This window comes from Spermophilus citellus (genome assembly GCF_964194105.1).
Source record: "Spermophilus citellus genome assembly, chromosome: 12".
In the NCBI taxonomy this organism is placed as follows: Eukaryota; Metazoa; Chordata; class Mammalia; order Rodentia; family Sciuridae; genus Spermophilus; species Spermophilus citellus.
Genome location: NC_138198.1, coordinates 75895863 through 75918096, shown reverse-complemented (window position 1 = coordinate 75918096; position 22234 = coordinate 75895863). Strand labels below are relative to the sequence as shown.

At 39.0% G+C, this 22234-nt stretch overlaps 2 protein-coding genes across 2 annotated transcripts in view; both read right to left on the bottom strand.

The window, feature by feature from the left end:
- Positions 1-22234, bottom strand: part of ZBTB14 (zinc finger and BTB domain containing 14) — a 138107-nt gene that overhangs the window by 7032 nt on the left and 108841 nt on the right. The window lies entirely within an intron of this gene.
- The window catches only part of AKAIN1 (A-kinase anchor inhibitor 1), a 139114-nt gene that overhangs the window by 8043 nt on the left and 108837 nt on the right, over positions 1-22234 (bottom strand). Inside the window, exon 5 of the mRNA XM_081263339.1 lies at positions 4441-4577. Within this exon, the coding sequence (XP_081119465.1) occupies positions 4441-4577 (137 nt within the window). The remainder of the gene's footprint in view (positions 1-4440; positions 4578-22234) is intronic.

Here is a 22234-nt window from a genome sequence, read left to right as displayed (position 1 = left end):
AAGAGAGAAGATTTGGAAAGACCAAAAGAAAAGGAAAAGGAATTCTTTTTCTGTCCTTGGAGGGCAGGGCAGGCATGTCACTAAGAGTTCAAGAAAGTTTTTTGCCTTACAGAGCTACTGAATCATCTGAGAATGTAATGAAATTTATACAATATTACTGGATTGCAATGTCTTAAGAAAACTAATAAAACCTCAAAAGGAAGACAATTTTAATCTGGAATCAGATTTGAATATTTTGGCCAAGAACAGCAAAAGTAATTTTGAAAAAGAACAATGAATAGAAGGACCTAAGTCAACAGCTACAAACGATAGCTATAAAGCTATACTAATTGATCTGTTTAAAACATGGTATGACCTCCTCATTCAGTTTGGGTAGGACACATGTCTCTAGAAATTTGTCGATGTCTTTGATATTTTCTATTTTATTGTAGTATAAATTTTCAAAATGGTTTCTAATTATCTTCCATATTTCAGCGATGTCCTTTGTGATATTTCCTTCTTCATCTTATACTTTAGTAATTTGAGTGTTCTTTTTCTTTTTGTTAGCATTAGGAATTTATCTATTTTATTTATTTTTTTAAAAAACCAACTTTTTGTTTTGTCTATTTTTTCAATTGTTTCGTTTGTTTCAATTTCACTGATTTCAGCTCTGATTTTAATGATTTCCTGTCTTCTACTGCTTTTAGTGTTGATTTCTTCTTCTTTTTCTAGGGGTTTGAGAGGTAGTGTTAGGTCATTTGTTTGCTGACTTTTTATTCTTTTAATGAATGCGCTCAGTGCAATAAACTTTCTTCTTAGTACTGCCTTCATAGTGTCCCAGAGATTTTGATATGTTGTATCAGTGTTCTCATTTACCTCTAAGAATTTTTTAATTTCATCATTGATTTCTTCTACTATCCATTCATCATCCAATAGTGAATTATTTAATCTCCATTTTTTAGAGTATCTTCTATTTTTTACTTTATTGTTGATTTCTAACTTCATTCCATTGTGATCTGATAGAATGCAGATCTCTGGGTTTTTTGTTTTGTTTTTTTGGGGGGTTGTATTTGCTAAGACTTGCTTTGTGGCATAAAATATGGTCTATTTTAGAGAAGGATTCATGTGCTGCAGAGAAGAAAGTATATTTACTCATTGGTGGATGAAATATTCTATTTATGTCTGTTAAGTCTAAATTATTGATTATATTAATTAGTTCTATAGTTTATTTATTTATTTTTGTTTGGAAGATCTGTCCATTAGTGAGAGAGATGTGTTAAAGTCACCCTGTATTATTGTGTTGTGGTCTATTTAATTCTTGAAATTGAGAAGGGTTTGTTTGATATATGTAGATGCTCCATTGTTTGGGGCATAAATATTTATAATTGTTAAGTCCTGCTGATGTATACTTCCCTTATTTGGAAAAATAAGAATAGCCAAAGCAATCCTTAGCAAGAAAATCGAAGCAGGAAACATCACAACACCAGATCTTAAACTATACTGCACTACTATAGTAACAAAAATGGCATGGTATTGGCACCAAAATAGACTTGTAGACCAATGGTACAGAACAGAGGACACAGACACAAACCCACATAAATCTCATACTATACAAAGGTGCCAAAAACATTCACTGGAGAAAAGATAGCCTATTCAACAAATGGTGCTGACAAAAATGGAAATTCATATGTAGCAAAATGAAATTAAGCCTCTGTTTCTCACTCTGCACAAAAATCAACTCAAGGTAGATCAAAAATTTAGGCACTAGAACAGAGACCCTGCACCTAAGAGAAGAAAAAGTAGGCCCAAATCTTCACCATGTTGGCCTAGGATCTGATTTCCTTAACAAGACCCCTAAAGCACAAGAAGTAAAATCAAAGGATCAATAAGTAGGATGGATCAAATTAAAAAGCTTCTTCCCAGCAAAGGAAACAATAATGTAAGGAGAGACCCTATAGATTGGGAGAAAATCTTTACCACATGCATCTCCAATAAAGCATTAATCTCCAGGATATGTAAAGAACTCAAAAAACTTAACATCAAAAAAAAAAAACCCAAATAACCCAATCAATAAATGAGCTAAGGAACTGAACAGACACTTCACAGAAGAAGAAACACAATTGATCAACAAATATATGAAAAAGTGTTCAACATCTCTGACAATTAGAGAAATGCAAATCAAAACTACTCTAAGATTTCATCTCACTCTTGTCAGAATGGCAATCATCAAGAATACAGGCAACAACAAATGCTGGCAAGGATGTGGGGGAAAAGGTACACTCAAACATTGCTGGTGGTACTGCCAATTGATTCAACCACTATGGAAAGCAGTATGGAGATTCCTCAGAAAACTGGGAATGGAACCACCATTTGACCCAGTTATACCACTCCTTGGTTTATACCCAAAGGACTTAAAATCAGCATACTACAGTAATGAAGCCACATCAATGTTTAATAATAATGTTCCATAGCAACTCAATTCACAGTAGATAAACTATGAAACCAACCTAGGTGTCCTTCAATAGATGAATGGATAAAGAAAATGGGGTATATATATTCAATGAAATATTACTCAGCTTTAAAGAAGAATGAAATTATGGCATTTGCCAGTAAATGGATGGAGTTAAAAATTACCATGCCAAGTGAAATAGGCCAATCCCAAAAAACCAAAGACTGAATGTTTTCTCTACTATGCAGATACTAATTCCCAATGAGGGGGCGGAGCACTAAAGAAGAAAAGAGTTACTTAAATTAGGTAAAGGGAAGTGAAGGGAGGGGAGAGGAGGGGGTGTGAGGATAGGAAGGATAGTTCAGTGAAATAGATTATTTCTTTATGTATATATGGGACTTCATGACCAATGTGATTCTACAACATGTATACTCAAAAAAATAAGAAATTATATCCCATCTATGAATGATATATCAAAGTGCATAAATGCATTCTGTTGTCATGTGTAACTAATTAAAACAAAAAATTAAATAAATAAATGAATAAAGCTATAGTAATGAATAAAGTGTGATTTCATAAAGGAATAGAAGATTTGACCAAAGAAGTCCCATAGAATGGGGACATCTGATTTATGAAAACCTAACACTGTCATGCAGTAAAAGGAACATATTTTTGACCAATAGCACTGGGCCATATAGAATTTTGACTACTTCGTATTGCACATCAAAGAAATTGATTCCAGGTAGATTTTATATCCACCTTAGAAATGCAAAACAATTTGGAGCACAAGATGTTTTAGGGCAGTGAAACTACACCTTATGATACCATACTGGTAGACACATGGCACTGTACATTGGTCCAGACACAGGATACTCAACACCAAGAATGAACCCTGTAATGAACAAGGGACAATCACAGATTATAACAAATGTCTCACTCTGTCTGGGGTGATTATGCATGGTGCAGGGACAGAGAGCATATGGGGAATTCCTGTATTTATCTCTCAGTTTTGCAGTGAGCCTAAAACTGCTCTAAAAATAATGAATTCCAATTATTCTTTAAAAAAAAAAACTAAGAGAATCAATTTTTTGGAAGAAAATACAGATATCTTTGAGACCTGAGCATAAGCAACGATTTCTTAGACAAGTCGGAAAATGCACCATGAAGGGGAAATAGTTGCTCGATTGGGCTAATATTCTAAGTGGCTTTGGGCTGGAAACAGACTCAAACCCAAAGGCTTTTCACGTGAGGAAGCTGAAGCAGGGAAAACGCTTGGGTAAAATTCCACCTTGGCAATGTTGCAATGTTTCATTTTCAGAGCATCTGGAATAGCAAGTAACTCAACCAGACTGGGTGATGAGTTCAGGGAGACCCACAGGGTGTTCTGACCACCAGGCAGATTTCTGTCGAATAAAACAGAAATCAAGGTTTTTCTCCTTTCACCTCAAAGTCACTCAAGGAGTCCCTAAAGCCCCTAATTTCTTGCCGTCAGTAGCAGCTATATAACTTCTGTGCAGGGAAGGTTTGGAAATGACAATCGGAGGAAAAGGAAACCAAGAATCTGTCCCGCCTCTGGGTTTGGGCGTGTGTGACACTCTGTACAAGCCGATGACGCGTTGTCCCTTCTCTGAATCAAAGAACAGCTGGCCAAGGGGAGGTGGCCCGGCCAGCCTGGTGTGACAGTCCCGGCCCCTGTTTACCTTCTTTCCCAAGGTGGAAGACAAGAGCATTTGACTGTTTACACTCTGGAAGGCATTTCACCTTCCAGAGTGACGCCTGCCCAGCGCTCGCCGTCCCCTCCCGGAGCCCGCAAAGCATCCCGATCGGCCCAAACCCGCAGCGGCCGGTGCTCTCGCCCCGGGACCCGCGGGCGGGAAGCGCAGCCCAGACTGCTGCCACCGGACACACGAGGGGAGCAGGTGTTTAAGGGACAGAAAAAGAATGCATCCTCTGTACGAAAGCAAACACTAATAGGAAGCAGGGCGAACACTGGACACCCGGGTATTGTGTACTTTCTTCGCCGGTGCAGGGCCCAGGTCCTGGCCCCCAGGCCTGCAGCTCCTCACTCCCCTCTGCTCCGCAGCTGCGCCCCGCCCGCCGCCAGGCGCCGCTCGCCTCCGCCGCCTCTTCTGCCCCCTTGTGGCGACTCCTGGGATTGCCGCAAGTCCAGAGAGAGAGACAGAGACAGAGAGACAGAGACAGAGACAGAGAGACAGAGACAGAAAGAGACAGAGAGTGAGTGTGTGTGTGTGTGTGTGTGTGTGTGTGTGTGTGTGTGTGTGGTTTCATTTTATCCAATACACTTAAAATAACTGCTCCAACGATAGTACTTTCTAACCCCCAAAACTCCATTTATTTAGTCCATTTATAGAATCATAGTCTCAAGAGTTCTGAAGCAGCTGGAAATGTAGTCCAGAGATTTCCTGTCCTCGCTCAGATAAAAATTGCTTGCCCACATTACCAGATCTCTTAAATATTTAATAAAAGATTCTGAGTTCTCGAGAAAAATTAGTCAAATGCTCTTGTCTTCCACCATGGGAAAGAAAGATGAAAGAAACTAATGTTAGTACTGTGATTTCTTTTAATGCAACCTTAGGGCATTGGGGGTGTGGCTAGCTGGTAGAGCATCTGCCTATCCTGCACAAGGCCCTGTCTGATCCCCAGATCTGAAAGAGGTGGGGGAAAAAAGGTGCTCTGGTCAGGCTCCATGGCACACACCTGTAATCCCAACATCTCTGGCGGCTGAGGCAGGAGGATCACAAGTTCAAAGCCAATCTCAGCAACTTAGCAAAACTCTGTCTCAAAAATTTTAAAAAGGGGGCTCGGTGGTTAAGTGACCCTGAGTTCAATCCCCAGGACTTAATAATAATAATAGTACTCTCATGCTGTTCTTCCTAGAATGAACCACCCAATCCCCACAACCATGATTTTCTGTGAAAGAATTAAATTCCCAGATATGGAAAGTCCCTAGAAAATGCAGTTCTAGAATTTAACTACATAATCTCTCAAAAATCATTCTTAGTCCCTAGAGAAAGTGAATATACAGCAAGAATCTCAGGAAGCTAAGCAGAGGAAGACCTTAAAGTAAAATCTTTCTACCACCCTTAAAGAAGCCAACTTCAGCATTTTGAAGATGATTCCTATGTAAAGTCCAACTATTTCACATGGCCCCTCATGACACAATGACAAAAGGAGGCTATGAATTTGGTGATGCTATTAGATGAGTTTAAATAGTATCAATCATTACAGCCTCTATATAAATTTAAAAACTGCAGGAGTCACGTGAGACTGTGTGCAAATGTGGCATTCCTGTCCCTGCAAACAGCTCCATGGACACAGGATATTCCTGTTCCCCTAGTAGGCCAGAGGTCTTAGAAGCAGCAGTGAAAGGCAAACCCAATAGCATCAATCCAAGTCAGACACGTGTTCTAAAGAAATTCCTAAGAATGAATTTGCAAAACCATAACGGGGTTATGTGATTCGGGAAGGGCACGGCCTTCCACCTGCTATCCTCTATTTCTGGCCCCTCTATCCAGTCACTCATGCAACATTCATCAAATGTCCAACTCTGCCAGTTTGCTAGAAACAGGCTGGTTTTTTCCCTCAAGAACAATGGGAAGGCTTGGATTTCTCAGTTTTTAAGTACCACAAACTATTTCAAGACCTAAAAAGAGATAAAGAATCAATTCTCTTGGTTTTTATTTTTTTCCCTTGCCTAATTGCTCTGGATCAAACTTTTAGTACTATATTGAATAAGAGCAGTGAGAGTGGACAGCCTTGTTCCTGGTTCTGAAGGAAATGCTTTCAGATTCTCCCCGTGTATTATGACACTGGCTGGGAGTTTGTCATGTACAGACTTTATTGTGCTGAGATACATTCCTTCTATACCTAATGTGTTCTTTTTACATGAAAGGATGCTCTTTCTGCATCTATTGAGATGATCGTAGGCTTTTCCTCTTCATGTGGTTGACGTGACTCATTACACTTATTGACTTCCATAGGTGGAATGATCCTTTCATCCTTGGGATGAAACCTACTTGATCACAGGGAATGATCCTTTTGATGTGCAGTTGGACTCAATTTGCTAGTATTTTGTTGAGGATTGCATCTATGCTCATAAGGGATATTGGTATATTCTTTTTGTTTATTGATTTGGTTTTGGTAACAAGGTAATGCTAGTCTTATAGCATGAATTCGGAAGGGTTTCCTCCCTTTTTTAAAAAGTCATTCCCAGTAGATTTAACATATATTTATGTGTAACATAAATTTTTTTATCTTTTATTGATTTTTGACTCTTTGGAATAGTTTGAGAAGAACTAGCATTAGTTCTTTAAATTTGGGGTGTATTTCAGAAATGAGATCATCTGGTGGGAAAATAGAAGTACAAAACATTGCTTCACTTGGGGTTCACGTTGATAAGCCCTGAACTGCACATTGGGATCCTCAGCTGGAGACCTTTCCCTAATACATAGCTGCTGGTGCTTCCCACCTTCAGGAGAAGGAAGGAAAGCAGAGAGCTGGCTGATGGTAACAAAGCACGGAAACTACTTCCTCCTCTGGAAAATACATGGACACTTCCCCCATTCACTTCCTGTTCATCTTGTTTTTTCCCACATCCATCATTGTCTTGTTATTACACCTTCTGATTGTCTTTCCACTTGCTCCCCTATCTCTAACAGCAGCCAGTCATGTTTTTAAATGAAAATCCGTTATGTCACTCACCTATTCAAAACTTTTCCATGGCCAGTGCCAGTGCAATCTCAGCCACTGACCATGGCCTTCAGACCTTGCATGGCCTTCAGATCAGCTCCCATCTCCTGTCCAACCTTACACTCTCACCCCTTTTCTCACTCATTTGATGTAGACCTTCCTGTAGCCTTGGATTCAATTCATCATGGATAAGACCTAGTTTTGAATGTACAAATAGCCCATGGCCACCTACTATGAGACCATGGGCAAGCCACATTCCTTATCTATAACATAGGCACAATAATGGCATGCCATGACCAGGGTATATTGTCCATCCCCATGAGGGACAACACCTCCCTGTCTTGCTTGTCACTGCCCCTGTACCTAATGTTCCAAGTTACACACTCAGTAAGTATTTCTCAATACATGACAGTTGTAGTGGTTTTCAGTTTCCCAGTCTGTTCTTTCTTCCTCTCTCTCTCTCTCTCTCTCTCTCTCTCTCTCTCTCTCTCTCTCTCTCTCTTTCTCCCCTCTCCCATTAATTTTCTGTTCTTGGCCTCTTGCTGTTTTGGTGTTTCCCTGCAGTGAGTTAAAGCACAGGGGAAAACAGCGGAGGAGATGCTCTTTTGGTGCCAGCCCAGGCCTTCTGCATGAAAAAAACAGTGCAAGAAAGCTTGCAGTGAGACATTAGGAAGAATGTTCCCAGGCCACACAGCCCAGGACTGATTACCAGTTTTGAGATTTTGTGTCAAATTCATCTCTCTCATCTCCTACTTCTGGTCTTCTCCATTCTTTTGCCTTTGCATCTCTCTAAGCCCTTCTAAAGATCCAAGAATCTTTCTCAACTCCCTCCAGTTGCTTTCAAGTACCTTTCAGAACAAGACAGTGTGAGAACACAGTTGCTGCCTCCAGTTGGGTCCAGTGCTGTTCCTATGTGATTGTGTTCCAGTTTGGCAAGAAAACACTCTCCACAAAGTTATAAACTCCCTGAACCCTGCACACACTGGTATATAATGGATCCAGTCCTACCATCAACTTCCAAGGCTCTGTAGCCATCAGCCTGTGCTGAGAAAACACTCGTCCCAGAGGCTTTGGGTCTGAATCCCATTTCTGGAACTTTCTGAGTGCACTTGAATAAGCATTGGCTTTCTCCTAGTTAAATCACATGGTACAAGTGAAAATGGATGATTAATTTTTAAAGTAGAAGAATAAGAAGATGAGACATCATTGCTTCATCTATAAATTAGGCCAAGAAATTTAAAAATCCTGCTCCAAGCCATGAGTATCCCTTAGGCAAAATTCTAGTATATGTGGCTTTTCTTTTACTTTTCTTTTTTGCTCTAACCATGAGAATCTTGGCTCTTCTTACTGTGTTGGGGTTAATTAGAACAAGAGAACAGGTGGCTGGAAATAGAAAAGGAAATGAAGAACAAAATCAGATGTTTTATGTCTTTTTTTTCACCCCAGTGATACTTCAGGAGGAAAATGAAACTAAAGAAAAATAAACCAGGCAGGGCTTCAGAAGTGTTTGTCAGAGTCATATGACTGGAGGCTCATATCATGTGTTGTACCCTGTGTCTAAGACCCCCTGGGCTGCCAGAGTCAAAACTCAGATCTGTTAAAGTCAGACCCCGCTCTCCTGGTGCCCCATGTAAAGATTCACAGCAATCTAGGTCTCCCTGCTCTCATTGCTCTCTCTGCCTTTGCACTGAAGGGTTGGATCTGCCAGAGGAGAGGTATAGCCTCTGGGGTTACTCAGACATTTACTGAGCTGCAGGCTATGTGAGGTGTGAGGCATTAGGGATATTGAGATAATTCATACTCCCTGGTCCTCAAGATGCTCATGATACACACAGGATATAATCTGGTTCTATGATTAAACCTCTTAACTACCCAGCCTCATTTTTATTATAAGAATATATAATAATATATATACATATATATATATATATATATATATATATATATATATATATATATATATAAAGCTATAACCTGCTAATAAATAATCAAATGCTTATACAAATATTCAATTAAATATCCAATGCTGTGAAGCATTGGATGGGATTGTTAGGTTAGGTAGTAGCTAGCAATGAGCAGGGAAATGCATGGCAAGGTCACGTGTATTCTTTCAGTTGCTTTAGGGTCTTCTTTAAACTAGTTTCAAAGTAGACAAGGAAACAAAGCGTGGTAGTTAATTTGTAGAAAATAAACAGAAGCAAAGGAGCTAATGGGAATATACGTCAAAACAAAAGGATGATTGGGACTAGCTCTTGACAGGGTCCATTGATGTCGATGTGAGGCTAGGAATTATGGCCACGGGTGTCTCCATTTGATTGAAAACGAAGATTCCTTTAGTAGTGCAGGCGCGCTAAGGTAACTTCTGACCAGCTATTAATCCCAGTGCCCTCATTAACATGGGATTGACTTGTGGATGAAGCCCCCCTAAATAGGATGGCCCCCATGACAGTTCTGGAGAGGACCAATTAAGGTCAAAAACTCCACCACCCAATGTGAACTCCTGATGGGCAAAGAGTAGAGAAGGTGGCCCCCAACTCTCCTGGCAAACATCAAACAGTAATAAATTTGGAGACAGCCTTGTCTCCTGTGCTGTTCTCTGCTTGGAGACGGCCCACTCTCTCTTGAGAGTGCTCTCTGCTTAAGCCTGTCCTTGCTTTTACTTTACTTCCACCTCACTTGCACTTATAATAAAGTCCTCTTGCATGACTTTTGGTGTCTGACTTTAAATTCTTTCATCAGAACACAAGAACCAAGGTTTGGAATTTCAGCTGCCTGCTTTCCTATGACAATTTTATGGATCAAACAAGGCTCCTGGGCTTCTTTCAGAATCTACCATGAGTTCCAAATTCTTCAGATTTCAGTTCCATATTTTTCAGATTTCTATTTGAAAAGATTGAAAAACAACACCACGAGGCAAAAAGAGGAAGTGCTGGTCCTGTCCTGGCATAGGCAGTGGAAAGCAGAGAACAAAGGGAAGGTGATCAGGGGGTGACCAGAGAAGGGCAAGTCCAGGTCTGAGGACAGCCTCAGCAAGCCTGGGAGCTTCCGGTTAGCATGTGGTTCTCAAAATCCTTATTAGCAAGAAGGACTTAGGAGGACTGGGTTGTGGCTCAGTGATAGAGCTTGTCTAGCATGTATGAGGCACTGGGTTCAATCCTCAGCACCATACAAAATAATAATAATAATAATAATAATATTTTAAAAAGAATAATTTAGGATTAATAGTTACTTGAATATTCTCAGGGTTCACCCACAGTGATTCTGCTTCAGTAAATTGAGAATTCAGGAATTTACATAATTATCAGGAAATTCTGGTACAGGTTTCAGGGCAGTGACCTTGTGGTTTCATGTGTTATTTAAGGCGAGTCTAGATTTAGTCCATAATTACAGAGCAGGAGAAAATTCAGTGGAGATGTGACCATCTTACAGTCATTTAATGGGGACAACCAAGGAGATGTTTCAAGTTCCAAAATGCAGTTTCCTTTTTCCATTCACTTCATAGACTAATTGGCAAGTCAGTCCTGTACCTTGGGGAACACTAATCAATGATTACTCTTGGACCAGATTTAAACCATTAATTTCAAAATTTATCTACATCCTCTATAGATCTCAAGCCAAGGTTACAAATATTAGTATAATTTCCAGGGTTGTCCCTTTTAATTATAATTTAATATATCAAAGCACCCATATGTGTGAGCAATATTAAAAAAAAAACTTTTTATTGGGGGGAAATGGAACTGCTTCTCTGATCATTTTTGTATCACTGACAGACAAAAATAAATCAAATGGAAAAATATTCAAATTTTGTTTTGTTGTAAAGCCAAAGGCCTTATTGGACAGAAATATTCTCAAATGAGAAGTTCTTATCTATGGAAAAACTTCCCCCCTTTTTTTAATCTTTGAATTCTTAAAGGCAAACTGCCTTCTTGGCAGTCTTCAAGCATTTTACTTCAATACTTGATTGGAGATAATAGGAATTAATTAAAATGGCTTCCAAGAAGTAAGAAAACCAGAAGAAACACTTCCAAATCTCATAAAGCATTAACAGGTGAATCAATGCAGAACATTTGCAAATGACAAAAGAAAGGCTGGCAGATAATGTTGTCAATATGTGTATTCAGAAGGCTGAATAATATGACTCAATGTCTTTCAGATCCATCTGGTATACTTAATGTGAATCACATAATGTACTGGACAGTTTATTTAAAAATACAATACTACAACAATTTTTAGAACACTGAAGAAAGGATGTAATTTTATTTATCAGATGAACAGAAAAGACCACTACATATCTGAATGTATGTTATAGGCAGATATTGCTCCTGTATTTAGAACACACTATCTAACCATGTGCAGAAAATCTAGAGCACGTTGAAAAAAAAGGATGGTGAAACAAACCCAACTCACATTGGTATGTAAAATGCATGTAGAAATGATTTTATATAAAATAATGTTCCCCTGGGGAATAGATAAGTCACAGAAAGATGATAATGAATGAAAATATTAGAACTTATTACAAAGTTCTTTTGCCTAGCAGGCCGGAATTCAGTAAAGTAGAGGAGTAAGAGATTCAATTTGTATAATTTGGGATAAGGTTATAATTTGGAGCCACAATTATATTGTAAATGTGTGACTTTTTAAATTTATAAAAGTAGAAATTTTTATTCACTGAAAAAAAATCACCCCTGGAAAAGTAAGTAAAAATATGTTAGTTTTTATTTCATTATTTCTAACCCAATTTACCCAGGTCTTTTTTTCTAAAACGTAGGGCTAAGAAGGACAAGGTCATGCCTATAATTAAAATAAACCAGTAGTCTAAGTCCCTTAAGGAATATAGACAGCCTCTTTCAGTGACACCCGCCGTCCTCAGTGCTTGCCCACCCTCAGTCTTGGGGAAATGATGGCTAAAGGAAAATAGCTTATTAAAATTTTATCACAATATTCGAAAATACTTCTGGTACCTGCCTTATATAATACATTTGTGTCATTCTCTACACAAAGGGAAGCTCATAACATTTATATCAGCCACATAATATAAAAATAAATTGGGCAGATAATGCATTCCTAACGATGATAGTAAGGTGAATTGAATTAATATTAAGAGTGGGACCACAGACGGCTAATTTTATTCAATTTTATATAAAGATGGCAAAATTTATAACTAACATTGTCCTCTATGCCTTGGATTCATTTCCATCTTTTTAGTGCATTGATTGAATAATTTTCTACACATCATTTCAATTCCTGCTGTATATAACTGGTGTCAGCCATTATGCCAGCAAGCCAAATAGACTGTAAAGCATAAAAACTGAGGAAATACGAATGTGTACAAGAGCTCACTGAAAGAGAAATAGGAACCCAGCAAACCATGCTATTGGAATATCTTAACCAATAGGTTCTACTTATCACAGGGAGATGTCATCTAACATATCCAACATCTCCAAGACATTGGCAGCTAATCTAGGCAGGTAAAATGGTCCACCAGCTACTGGCTCCATCTCATGCTCCCAAAACTAACCAAGAATGGCCAGGTGATGCTGGCAGGTGTCTGTCAAAGTTCCAAGGAAGCAGGAAAAGAGGAGTGTAGGGCTGGGGCTGTAGCTCAGTGGTAGAGCATTTGCTTAGCGCATGTGAAACACTGGGTTCAATCCTCAGCACCACATAAAAATAAATAAATAAAATAAAGGTATTGTGTGTGTGTGTGTGTGTGTGTGTGTATAAAAGAGAAGTATTTATGCAGAACAATACCAGCAAGACAGTGCTTTGCTTTCTTGTATTGTCTCTTTTTTTAAGAGAGAGAGAGAGAGAAATTTTTTTAATATTTATTTTTTAGTTTTCGGCGGACACAACATCTTTGTATGTGGTGCTGAGGATCAAACCCGGGCCACACGCATGCCAGGCGAGCTCGCTACCACTTGAGCCACATCCCCAGCCTATTGTATTGTCTCTTTTCTGTAATTAATTTATTAACCAAACTTCTAAAAATCAGCATAATAATAATAATAATACTTTTGTGCCCCATCCAATATCTAGATTAAAATGAGAGCTTTTGAAGATAGGATGCCAAGGATTCTAATCTGAGCATGTATTCTACTTCCATGTCCTGTCCTAAAATCAGGTAATAGGGAGCTTCTCCCATGCATCCTATATGGCCTAACTGGAATCCTTCATAGATAAGTAAGGATACCTACCAACAGGTGTCTTGAAATAAAGAAATGTGTAGTATTGGAATAGTAGACATTAACCTCAGGCACTACCACTCCTCTTCCTAAGGAAGGCACTGCTCATCCATCATGCAGCTTGTCAAAAGAAAGGTTGGCTATATCCTCAGGATGCTTAACACAATTCCCTCGATGGTCTTTGTCCTGTGATCTGAGTAGAGAGAAGTCTGTACTTCCTCTTGTGTTGAAACCTGCCCTGAGGTTCGAATAAAGGTCTGGATTTACAGCCAGCCTCCTCACCAACCTAAGTGATTTCAACAATTCACTTCCATATTTAGGTTTAAGTATCCTTTCCTAGAAAAGAAATTTCCTCTAATATTTAATGCTCAAAAATTTGCTATGCAATTATTGTGAGAAGCTATTATTTTCATGTCTTTCAAGCTATCTCATTTCTAGCAAATTAATTAAAATGAAGATGGTATCCAGAAAGATTATAAGCATATATTAGCAAGGAAATTCCCTGAACTAAATATCAAATTACCTAACATGTCATATAATCATCTATGTATAGTCCTACTTCCAAATATTATATTACTGATCAGAATTAAGATGCTCAGGTCTTATACTAAAGTGTTCATTTTTTTCTTTTTTATAACAATATTAGAATTTTCATTTTTCTGAATTAATAACTTTGATCCTCCAGGCACTAGTGGTTGCTAACTTTTTACCACTCATTTTGTCCTCCAGAGGCATAGAAAATATGTTTGCATGCTCTTTCTCCCTTCCTTTCCCAAAATCAGGCACATGGGACCACAATCTAGTGCTATTTCACAGAACAATGCAGCATTTTGCATCCCAAGGCAGAAAATCGGAATCTCAAAGCTACATACTTTATAAGCCACATATTATATTTCCACATACTTCACTGGAACAAGGACAATTTTTAAACCATTTCTCAATGATAGGCATGCAAAAAAGTATAATATTTGTTAATAATGAATTTCAGATATGAGAGTTTGCTCAACATGGGGGGAGGTTGGAGAAGGTCAGAAACTGACAGTTATCCAGTTATTTCACTGATGCTCAAAATAGCAACTGTTTGAAACTGTTTCCTTAGAAGATGACAGTATAATTTAAAGTTGCAAAAATGTGAATCATAGTAAGTATCTTGAGTACTCCAAACCAGAGTTCAGAAAACATGGGAGCATCTGCTTCCTTTTGAGTCAGCCATAGACCTTTCTTTTAATCATGTTCCTACTCTTCACGTCACATCTTCCATAACACTTTTCTCCATCTGCAAAATGTCATACTTGGTTGGCTTAGGTGACAGTGACTAGCAATTTGCTAGCATACATAGACGTGTTAATTATTAAAGAACGGTCCCTTTTTTCCTACCATGTTAAAAAAGAGAGTATATGAAACACTAAGGACATTACACATGATTTTTCACTCCCCACACTAAAACATTTTATATAATAATAAGTAAAGCAGCATAATGCTAGTGCCAAAAAACAGAGAGATGGATAAATGGGACAGGTTTAAAAGTCTGGTGCTTGATATACAGTAAAGATGGCAGTTCAAATGAGCAGAGAATGGAACTAGAAAATTAGATAATTTTTAAAAAATTGTTTAATATCTAACTTCACGGGTGAAATGTGAAATGTCCCCCTTCCACACACACACACACCAGCAGGCTTCCTTCACATCTGTTTAGTCATATGGTCATCCAGCCCTGAACCAATTGGCAAGAGGTAGTTACAGAGCAAAATCAGAACTCTTCAGCATGAACGTTGGAGGAATTAGTTAAGCATCAATAGCAGTGTTGTTGACAATGTAGAAATACCATAATTTTATCCTGTTGAAAGTTTTAAACAATTGGTTTTAAAACAGAAATGTTTTCTGGGGCAGATTATCATAAACCATTACCAAATGGTGGTGATACCACATCACACAGCTTTGAGTTTTATGATTATCCTGGCCATACCTTAAATATATTATGTTTTACTTACCCCCAGTGTAGACTGTCTTCTAATGGTGGGTCTAGTTGGTGCCAGAATACACATCATGTTTATTTTCCTGTTTTACCTTTTTTCATACTTTCACTTCAGTCTTTGCAATGAAATCCCTGCTGTTACCACTACTGCAGGGCTGCTGCTTCCTAGCTAACCTTGATCAAACACTTGCCCTGTTCCTGTACACGTAAGCACTTCTGTGAATTATTTTATTTGCTCTTCTAAGCTTTTGAATTAATTATTTTCCCTACATTATGCAGAACGAGAGAGTCAGCCCACACACAGGGGCTGACTGTGGAAGAAATGACTGGTTTTTTTTTTTTTACTTTTCCTAAAATCCACCAGAACACAACTCGCCCTGTGTTCCATCCCAGAATTTTAGCCACACACAGTGGCACACACCTATAATGCCAGCAGCTCGCGAGGCAGAGACAGGAGTATTGCAAGTTCAAAGCCAGCCTCAGCAAATGTGAGGCGCTAAACAACCCAGTGAGACCCTGTCTCTAAGTAAACTGTCTCTAAGTAAAACACAAAATAAGGCTGGGGATGTGGCTCAGTGGTCGAATGTCCCTGAGTTCAATCCCTGGTACAAAAAAAAAAAAAAAAAAAAAAAAAAAGAATTTTGTTACTTTCGCTTCTTCTTCGTAAACTCTGCTACTTGAGAGAAGCAATAAAGGAACACATAACCACTTTATTATTATGCAATTACTCTAATGCAACCTTTTTTTTTTGTACCAAGAATTTAACTCAGAGGCACTCGACCATTGATCACTGAGCCACATTCCTGGCCCTATTTTGTATTTCATTTACAAACAGGGCCTCATTGAGTTGCTTAGCACCTTGCTAAATTGCTGAGGCTGGCTTTGAACTCTTCCTGTCTCAGCCTCTCAAGCTACTGGGATTACAGGCATATGCCACCATGCCTGGCAGCAACTTTTCTTAAAACAAAGAAACCACCAATGATTGAGCACTGACATTATCTATTACCCACCAAAAGATGGGTATTGTTTCCAGTTTTACAGATGAGGAAAGTTGGATCTCAAAGATGGTAAGCTTTTTTGAAGGCCACACAGCTGATCAATTGAAGATCACAGTTTAAATCCAAAACTCATATCCATTCCTTCTTACCACCACACTGTCTTCATATTTTCATGTCTTCTACTATTTAAAAAAATGATACTTTATCAAGAAAACTGTGTTAGTCAGCTTTCTATCACTATAACAAAATACCTGAGATAATCAACTTATAAAGAGAAAAGTTATGTTGGCTGACTGCTTTAGAGATTCTAGGTCATGATCAGTTGGCTCCATTGCTCTTGAACCTGTTGTGAGGCAGCACACCATGGCAGGAGCACATGACGGAGCAAAACCATTCATATCATGTTCAAGAAGTAAAAAATAAATAAATAAATAAATAAATAAATAAATAAATAAGGAAGAGGCTGCCGTCCAAAAATCCCCTTCAAGGGCATGCTCCCAGTGACTTAAGGTCTGACTTCTGCCAGCCCCTCCATATGGGTCTTTGGAGGAATATTCAAGATCCTAGTCACAGCAAAACTTACTACAAATTTCTTGTATTTGTCTTTACGTGAACTCTTTCTTATGCATCCCACTTCAAATCTAGACTCCCTAGAAATTAGGCACTTGGATGACATTAACAGCTGTTTGTCTCTTTGGGAGGCAATTTTTGAAGAGGTGAAGGATAGGGAACCACATAAAGGACCTCTGAAGTACGTGGTGCAATCGAGGTTTACCAAAGAAGCAGATAAATGGGGTGTGCACAGAGAAAGAGGTTTAAGGAACTGGCTTATGCGATGGTAGAGACTTGGAAGTTTAAAATGTGCACAACAGTCAACAGGTTGGAGGTGATGGGAAGAGTTGATGTTACAATCTTAAGCCCAATTTCTTGGGGGAAGCATATTGGAAAAACTAGGCAGGGTTTTCTATGTTGCAGTCTTGAGGAGAATTGTTTCTTTTGGGGGGAACCTCAAATTTTGGTCTGATATCCAATTATTAGTCTGATATTATTCAATGAGACCCACACACATTATGAAGAATAATCTGCTTGACTCAAATAAACTGATTTGAATGTTAATCACATCTTTAAAAAAATCTTTCCAAGAATATGTAAACTGATGTTTGATCAAACTGCTGGGTACCATGGCCTAGCCAAGTTGACACACGAACTTAACCATCACAGGAGACTCTGATGAAATTCACAACCAGGACAGCAAATACACAACACAAATGTGCAGCCACTCACTCTGCCTGAGAGCATGACAGATGTCACTCATCAGCCAAGACCCTCCCCCCTAATGAGCTCCACACAGCTCAGCTCCAAGAAGCCAGGTTCCAATGGAGCACAAGTTGAAATCGACCAAAAATTCAATGCCTCCCAGGCAATGGAGCACCATTACCATAGAGCAGTATAACTGAACACCATCAGGAAACTTGGCAACTCTAGTCCCCTCTGAGGTCTCTGAGGATGGAGGTCTCTGAGTCTGTATGGTATATTTTAGAAAATTCAGATACAGTAAAGACAAGAAAAGCCCTTTCTGCCAGTTCACATATTTTGGGGCAAAAACATAAATCTCTATACTAAACTGCATTCATAATTCTCTAGGAAAGCAATGACCACGATCTCATGAACACATACTTATGTTAACTATCTACCATTATAGCCAGCGCTTGGCAGCATGTTATAGTTACTCTTCACCCGTAGCTTTTCAGTCCTATACTAGTCCAAAGTTTTAATAACTGTAACCACAGGAAATTGTAATTTAATGATAATTATATTTGTCACTAAGACTTGCATTACTAATTCACACATTTGAGATATTCAAAATATTCTGATTTTTAACAGAAATACTGCCTATGATGAATTACATGGCAAAATATGTGGTTCCTAGTAATTTGGGCAGAAATTCATCTGATCCTAGCAATCACAAAATAAAACCATTACAGCAACTTTGCAACTGAACACAAACATGAGGCACAGTGGCACACACCTGTAATCCCAGCAACCCAGTAGGCTGAAGCAGGAGGATTGAAAGTTCAAAGCCAGCCTCAGCAACCTAGCATGAGGTCCTGTTTCTAAATAAATAAATAAGGCTGGGGATGTAGCTCAGTAGTTAAACATCCCTGGATTCAATCCCTGGTACCAAAAAAAGGGGGGGGGGACAGAGGTGAAGACCTATTCTTTTTACTCAGGTTTATCTTCAAATCCGTTTTCAAGAATCTCTGGAGACATAATATTCATTACTTGCCTCAATTAACTATTTAGAGGTCTATTCTGGGATTGCCCACTCTGTTCAATTCTGTACTCCATTGCCTGACCCAGGATAAGCACTCACAACTTTCATCTCAGGACTCCAGTTCTTTGAATGGATGGCTGAGGAAGTTAAACTCTGGACTTCAGTTTCCTCACATTTAAATAAAGGAGTCCAAACTGTCTACTCTAAAATCCAAGTCTCTGCTAATCAAGGAGGTTCGTGTAGTACTCTAGCACATTTTGTTGGTGCTGTAATAACAATAGCACACTCATATTTACGCTATTTATAGATATTCTGTATCTATATTGCTTTGTTTAATTCTCACCAAAGTTATATTGAGGAAGTATAAGGCTGTATTTTCCCAAAATGAGCATAGCAATATCTCTGCCCCACCCCATGTTCTTCAGAACCTTGCCATTTCTCATCGACAGATGGAGTCCCCACCCCCCCCCTTTGAGTTTGCCTCTATTAATAGAATACATCAGAGGGGACATGACAGTGCTTCCAAGGATGAGCTATAAAAAGGTGAATCTGATATTTTTTCCCCCTTGGGATGCTCACCTTGCTACCCAGCCACCATGCTGGAAGGAGATTCAGGCCATGCGGAAAGGCCACATAGAGATGTTCCTACCAACAGCACCCAGATAAGATTTTAGCTGATGATCAGTTTTAGCTACTAACATGGTAGTGAATGAGCCTTTGATTCAAGCCCTCCACATGGAAGTCATCCCAGCTGATGCCAAACAGCACAGGGCCAAGCTCTCCCTGCAAAACTCTCCTTCCAAATCAAAGATTCATTACCAAAATAAATGTCATGTTGTTAAGTCACTAAGTTTTGTGGTGACTTATTGTGCAGAAATGGATAACCAGGATAAGGCCAGTAGTATTTTATCTTCATTTTATACAAGAGGAAACTGAGATAAAAAGAATCTATAGGCCAGCCTCTTAAATACTAAGTTATATTGTCACTTAAAAAGTAATTATGGATAGAATGATTAGTCACTGATGCAGAGTCATATTTATTCCTTTTGCTGTTTTACAGTGCTAACAAAATTATTTAATATACCATATATTTTTACAGAATTTTCATGTAATCACATGCAATTTCTCCAATAAATCACGTTACCAATTTAGAAAAGGAAGAAAAGATGCCTTACATAAGAAAAGAGTGTCTTGGCCTCTTCTGCTTGTACTTTCCAAAAATATAAGAAATTGAAATTTTACTGCTGGGACACACAATTTATAAGAACTTGACTTGAAATTTTTTATATCATATCTATAAAACCCTCTTTGAGGAACATATTAAGACTGAGAGTCAGGGTTCTGCCAATGAAGAAGAATTATGATAGAAGCAAATAGGCATGGTATCTAAAATACTCATTTTTTGTTTTAAAGTTTACAGCATAATTATATACTTTGAAGCAATTAGAATGTTGGTGGAAAAGTCTTATTTAAACTCTGTCTGAATTATACTGTGTGAGAAATGTTTCACTTTGCAATGGGTAAACATTATTTAATCATTAAAATCCTACCAGATAATATTATAACATGCAAATCAAAGACCTTAATAGACCATTCTAATTAGTAATGGCCATTAAAATACTCAGCTTCTCTCCGGGAGACAACTTGCTTTTACTGACCCAAATGAAAGCTGCACAATACATACAAATTTCCTTGGGACAAAACTAACCCTGTTGTTGAAATGCTTTTCTTAGCATTAAAAACTTCAAAAAATATATATCAAATCATGGGTCATTATTGGTGTTTCTGCATATGTTGAGTTTCATTCTGTAGTTTTACAAATTTCTGTTATGTGTATATCTAAATATAAAAATACACGTATACACATATTTTTTTTCCAAATCATTGATTCAAGGAACTGACATTTTTTTTCCACGTCCAAAAAAGAAAAAAAGCCATTGGGGACTTGAAACCCTCACAAAAGCAGCTGGCAACTCTACTGGGAGCCAAAACAGAAAGGAGGGGCTGAGTTTTGTGACACTGCAGTTGGAATAAAATGATGTGTTTTCCTTTGGAGGACGCACATAGTCAAGACCACTGGTGGCAGGCGGTTTCTCTTGGCTCTATGCCTAAACATATAAAGCCCTCCAAGGGCAAGGGTGTTTCCTGTTGACCACTAGCCTAGATCTAGAATAAAATGTTTGCCTGATAACTAATTAATATGAATTAATAACTAGTTAATATGAATAGAGCTCTGTTTCAGAAGCTGGGAACTCAGAAATAAGGTTCAAAGAATAATCTTGACCTCTAGGAGGATAGAAGAGCAGCGGGGTCTGAGGCCACTGAGTACTCAGTCCTGCTGAGTACTTGGTCCCACTGAGTACTTGGTCCCACTGAGTACTTGGTCCCACTGATTATGGTTAAGTAGCCACGTTCCACGCTTCTCCCACCTGGGCCCCTGTTTGGCATGATCCTCCCCTCAGCCATCTGCTGTGCATGGTTAAAGACCTAGAAATGGAATTGTAGCCAAAAATAGAGGAATTAAACTCTGGGCCTTCCGGGATCTTTGCTCACCCCACCCCCAACACTCTTTCTGGCACATGAAGAGGCAAAGAAAATGTTCCATTTACAGAGGGCTCTTCTGCATCCATCCATGATCTGCTCTGTGCTCCTTTTCCTACGTTCCCTGACTGCCAAAGCCAACTTTTCTCCCATGAACCTTTTTTTTTTTTAACCTGCAGGGAAATTGTAATAGTGCAGAGGATTCCAATATTAGAGATCCTCCAGCCTGGGTTAGACAACTGAGAGGCGTTTGAAGCTTCTGAGGACCTCTCCTCCAAATGTCCTTCTCCATGAAGGACCGTGCTCATGAGGCAGTGCTCGTGAGGTGTCCCTTTAAGAGGACACTGCCTGAGGGGGTCCTGAGTCCCACTTGCCACAGCTAGGAGCTAAACTACCTTGTCTGGCCTTATCAGCAAATTGACGGCCAGAGCAGTAAGCGAAACTGCTGCTTTGGATGAAGTACTGAGAAGGCTTGGTCATTGCAGAGTCAATAGTCCCTCAAAGAGTAGAAGTCAGTGATCTCAGATGGAGGTCACATTGTGGGAAACACAGAGCAGACCCCACAATGAGAACAACCCTACTGAAGAGGGACTGATCTTAAGGGCAGACCTCCAATGACCGAGGGAGACAGAGTTCTAACCTTTGCAGCCAGAGCTTAGTTGGGGCTGGGGGTTGTCCTGTGTCCTGTAGGAGGTTTGAAAGCATCCCTGACTCCATCCACTAGATGCCAGTGACCAGGACTAGTTTCACATCCAGGTGACAAGTTAGTCATACTGGGACAAACTCAGAAGCTCTCTCTGTTTGGTCTCATTCTCTGCTGTTGCCATCTTGAAATTCTTAACGATCTTACTTTTGAATTCATGTTTTGGAAGTGAAATTTGGTGGGACAATGGAACCTATGCCTATGCAGAAGAGCAGCATGCAATATGTCACTCCCTCCTAACTTATCTGCACACACATATGACTTTGTAATGCCCCAATGAGCACAGAAGTCCAGTGGCTCCATGTGGCATGTGAGTTCAAGACTTGAAGACTTGAGTACAGTCTTCCTCCATATCTATGGTGTCTGCATGCACAGATTCAATCAACAATGGAGAGAAGAAAACATTTGGAAAAAAAATGTGTCTG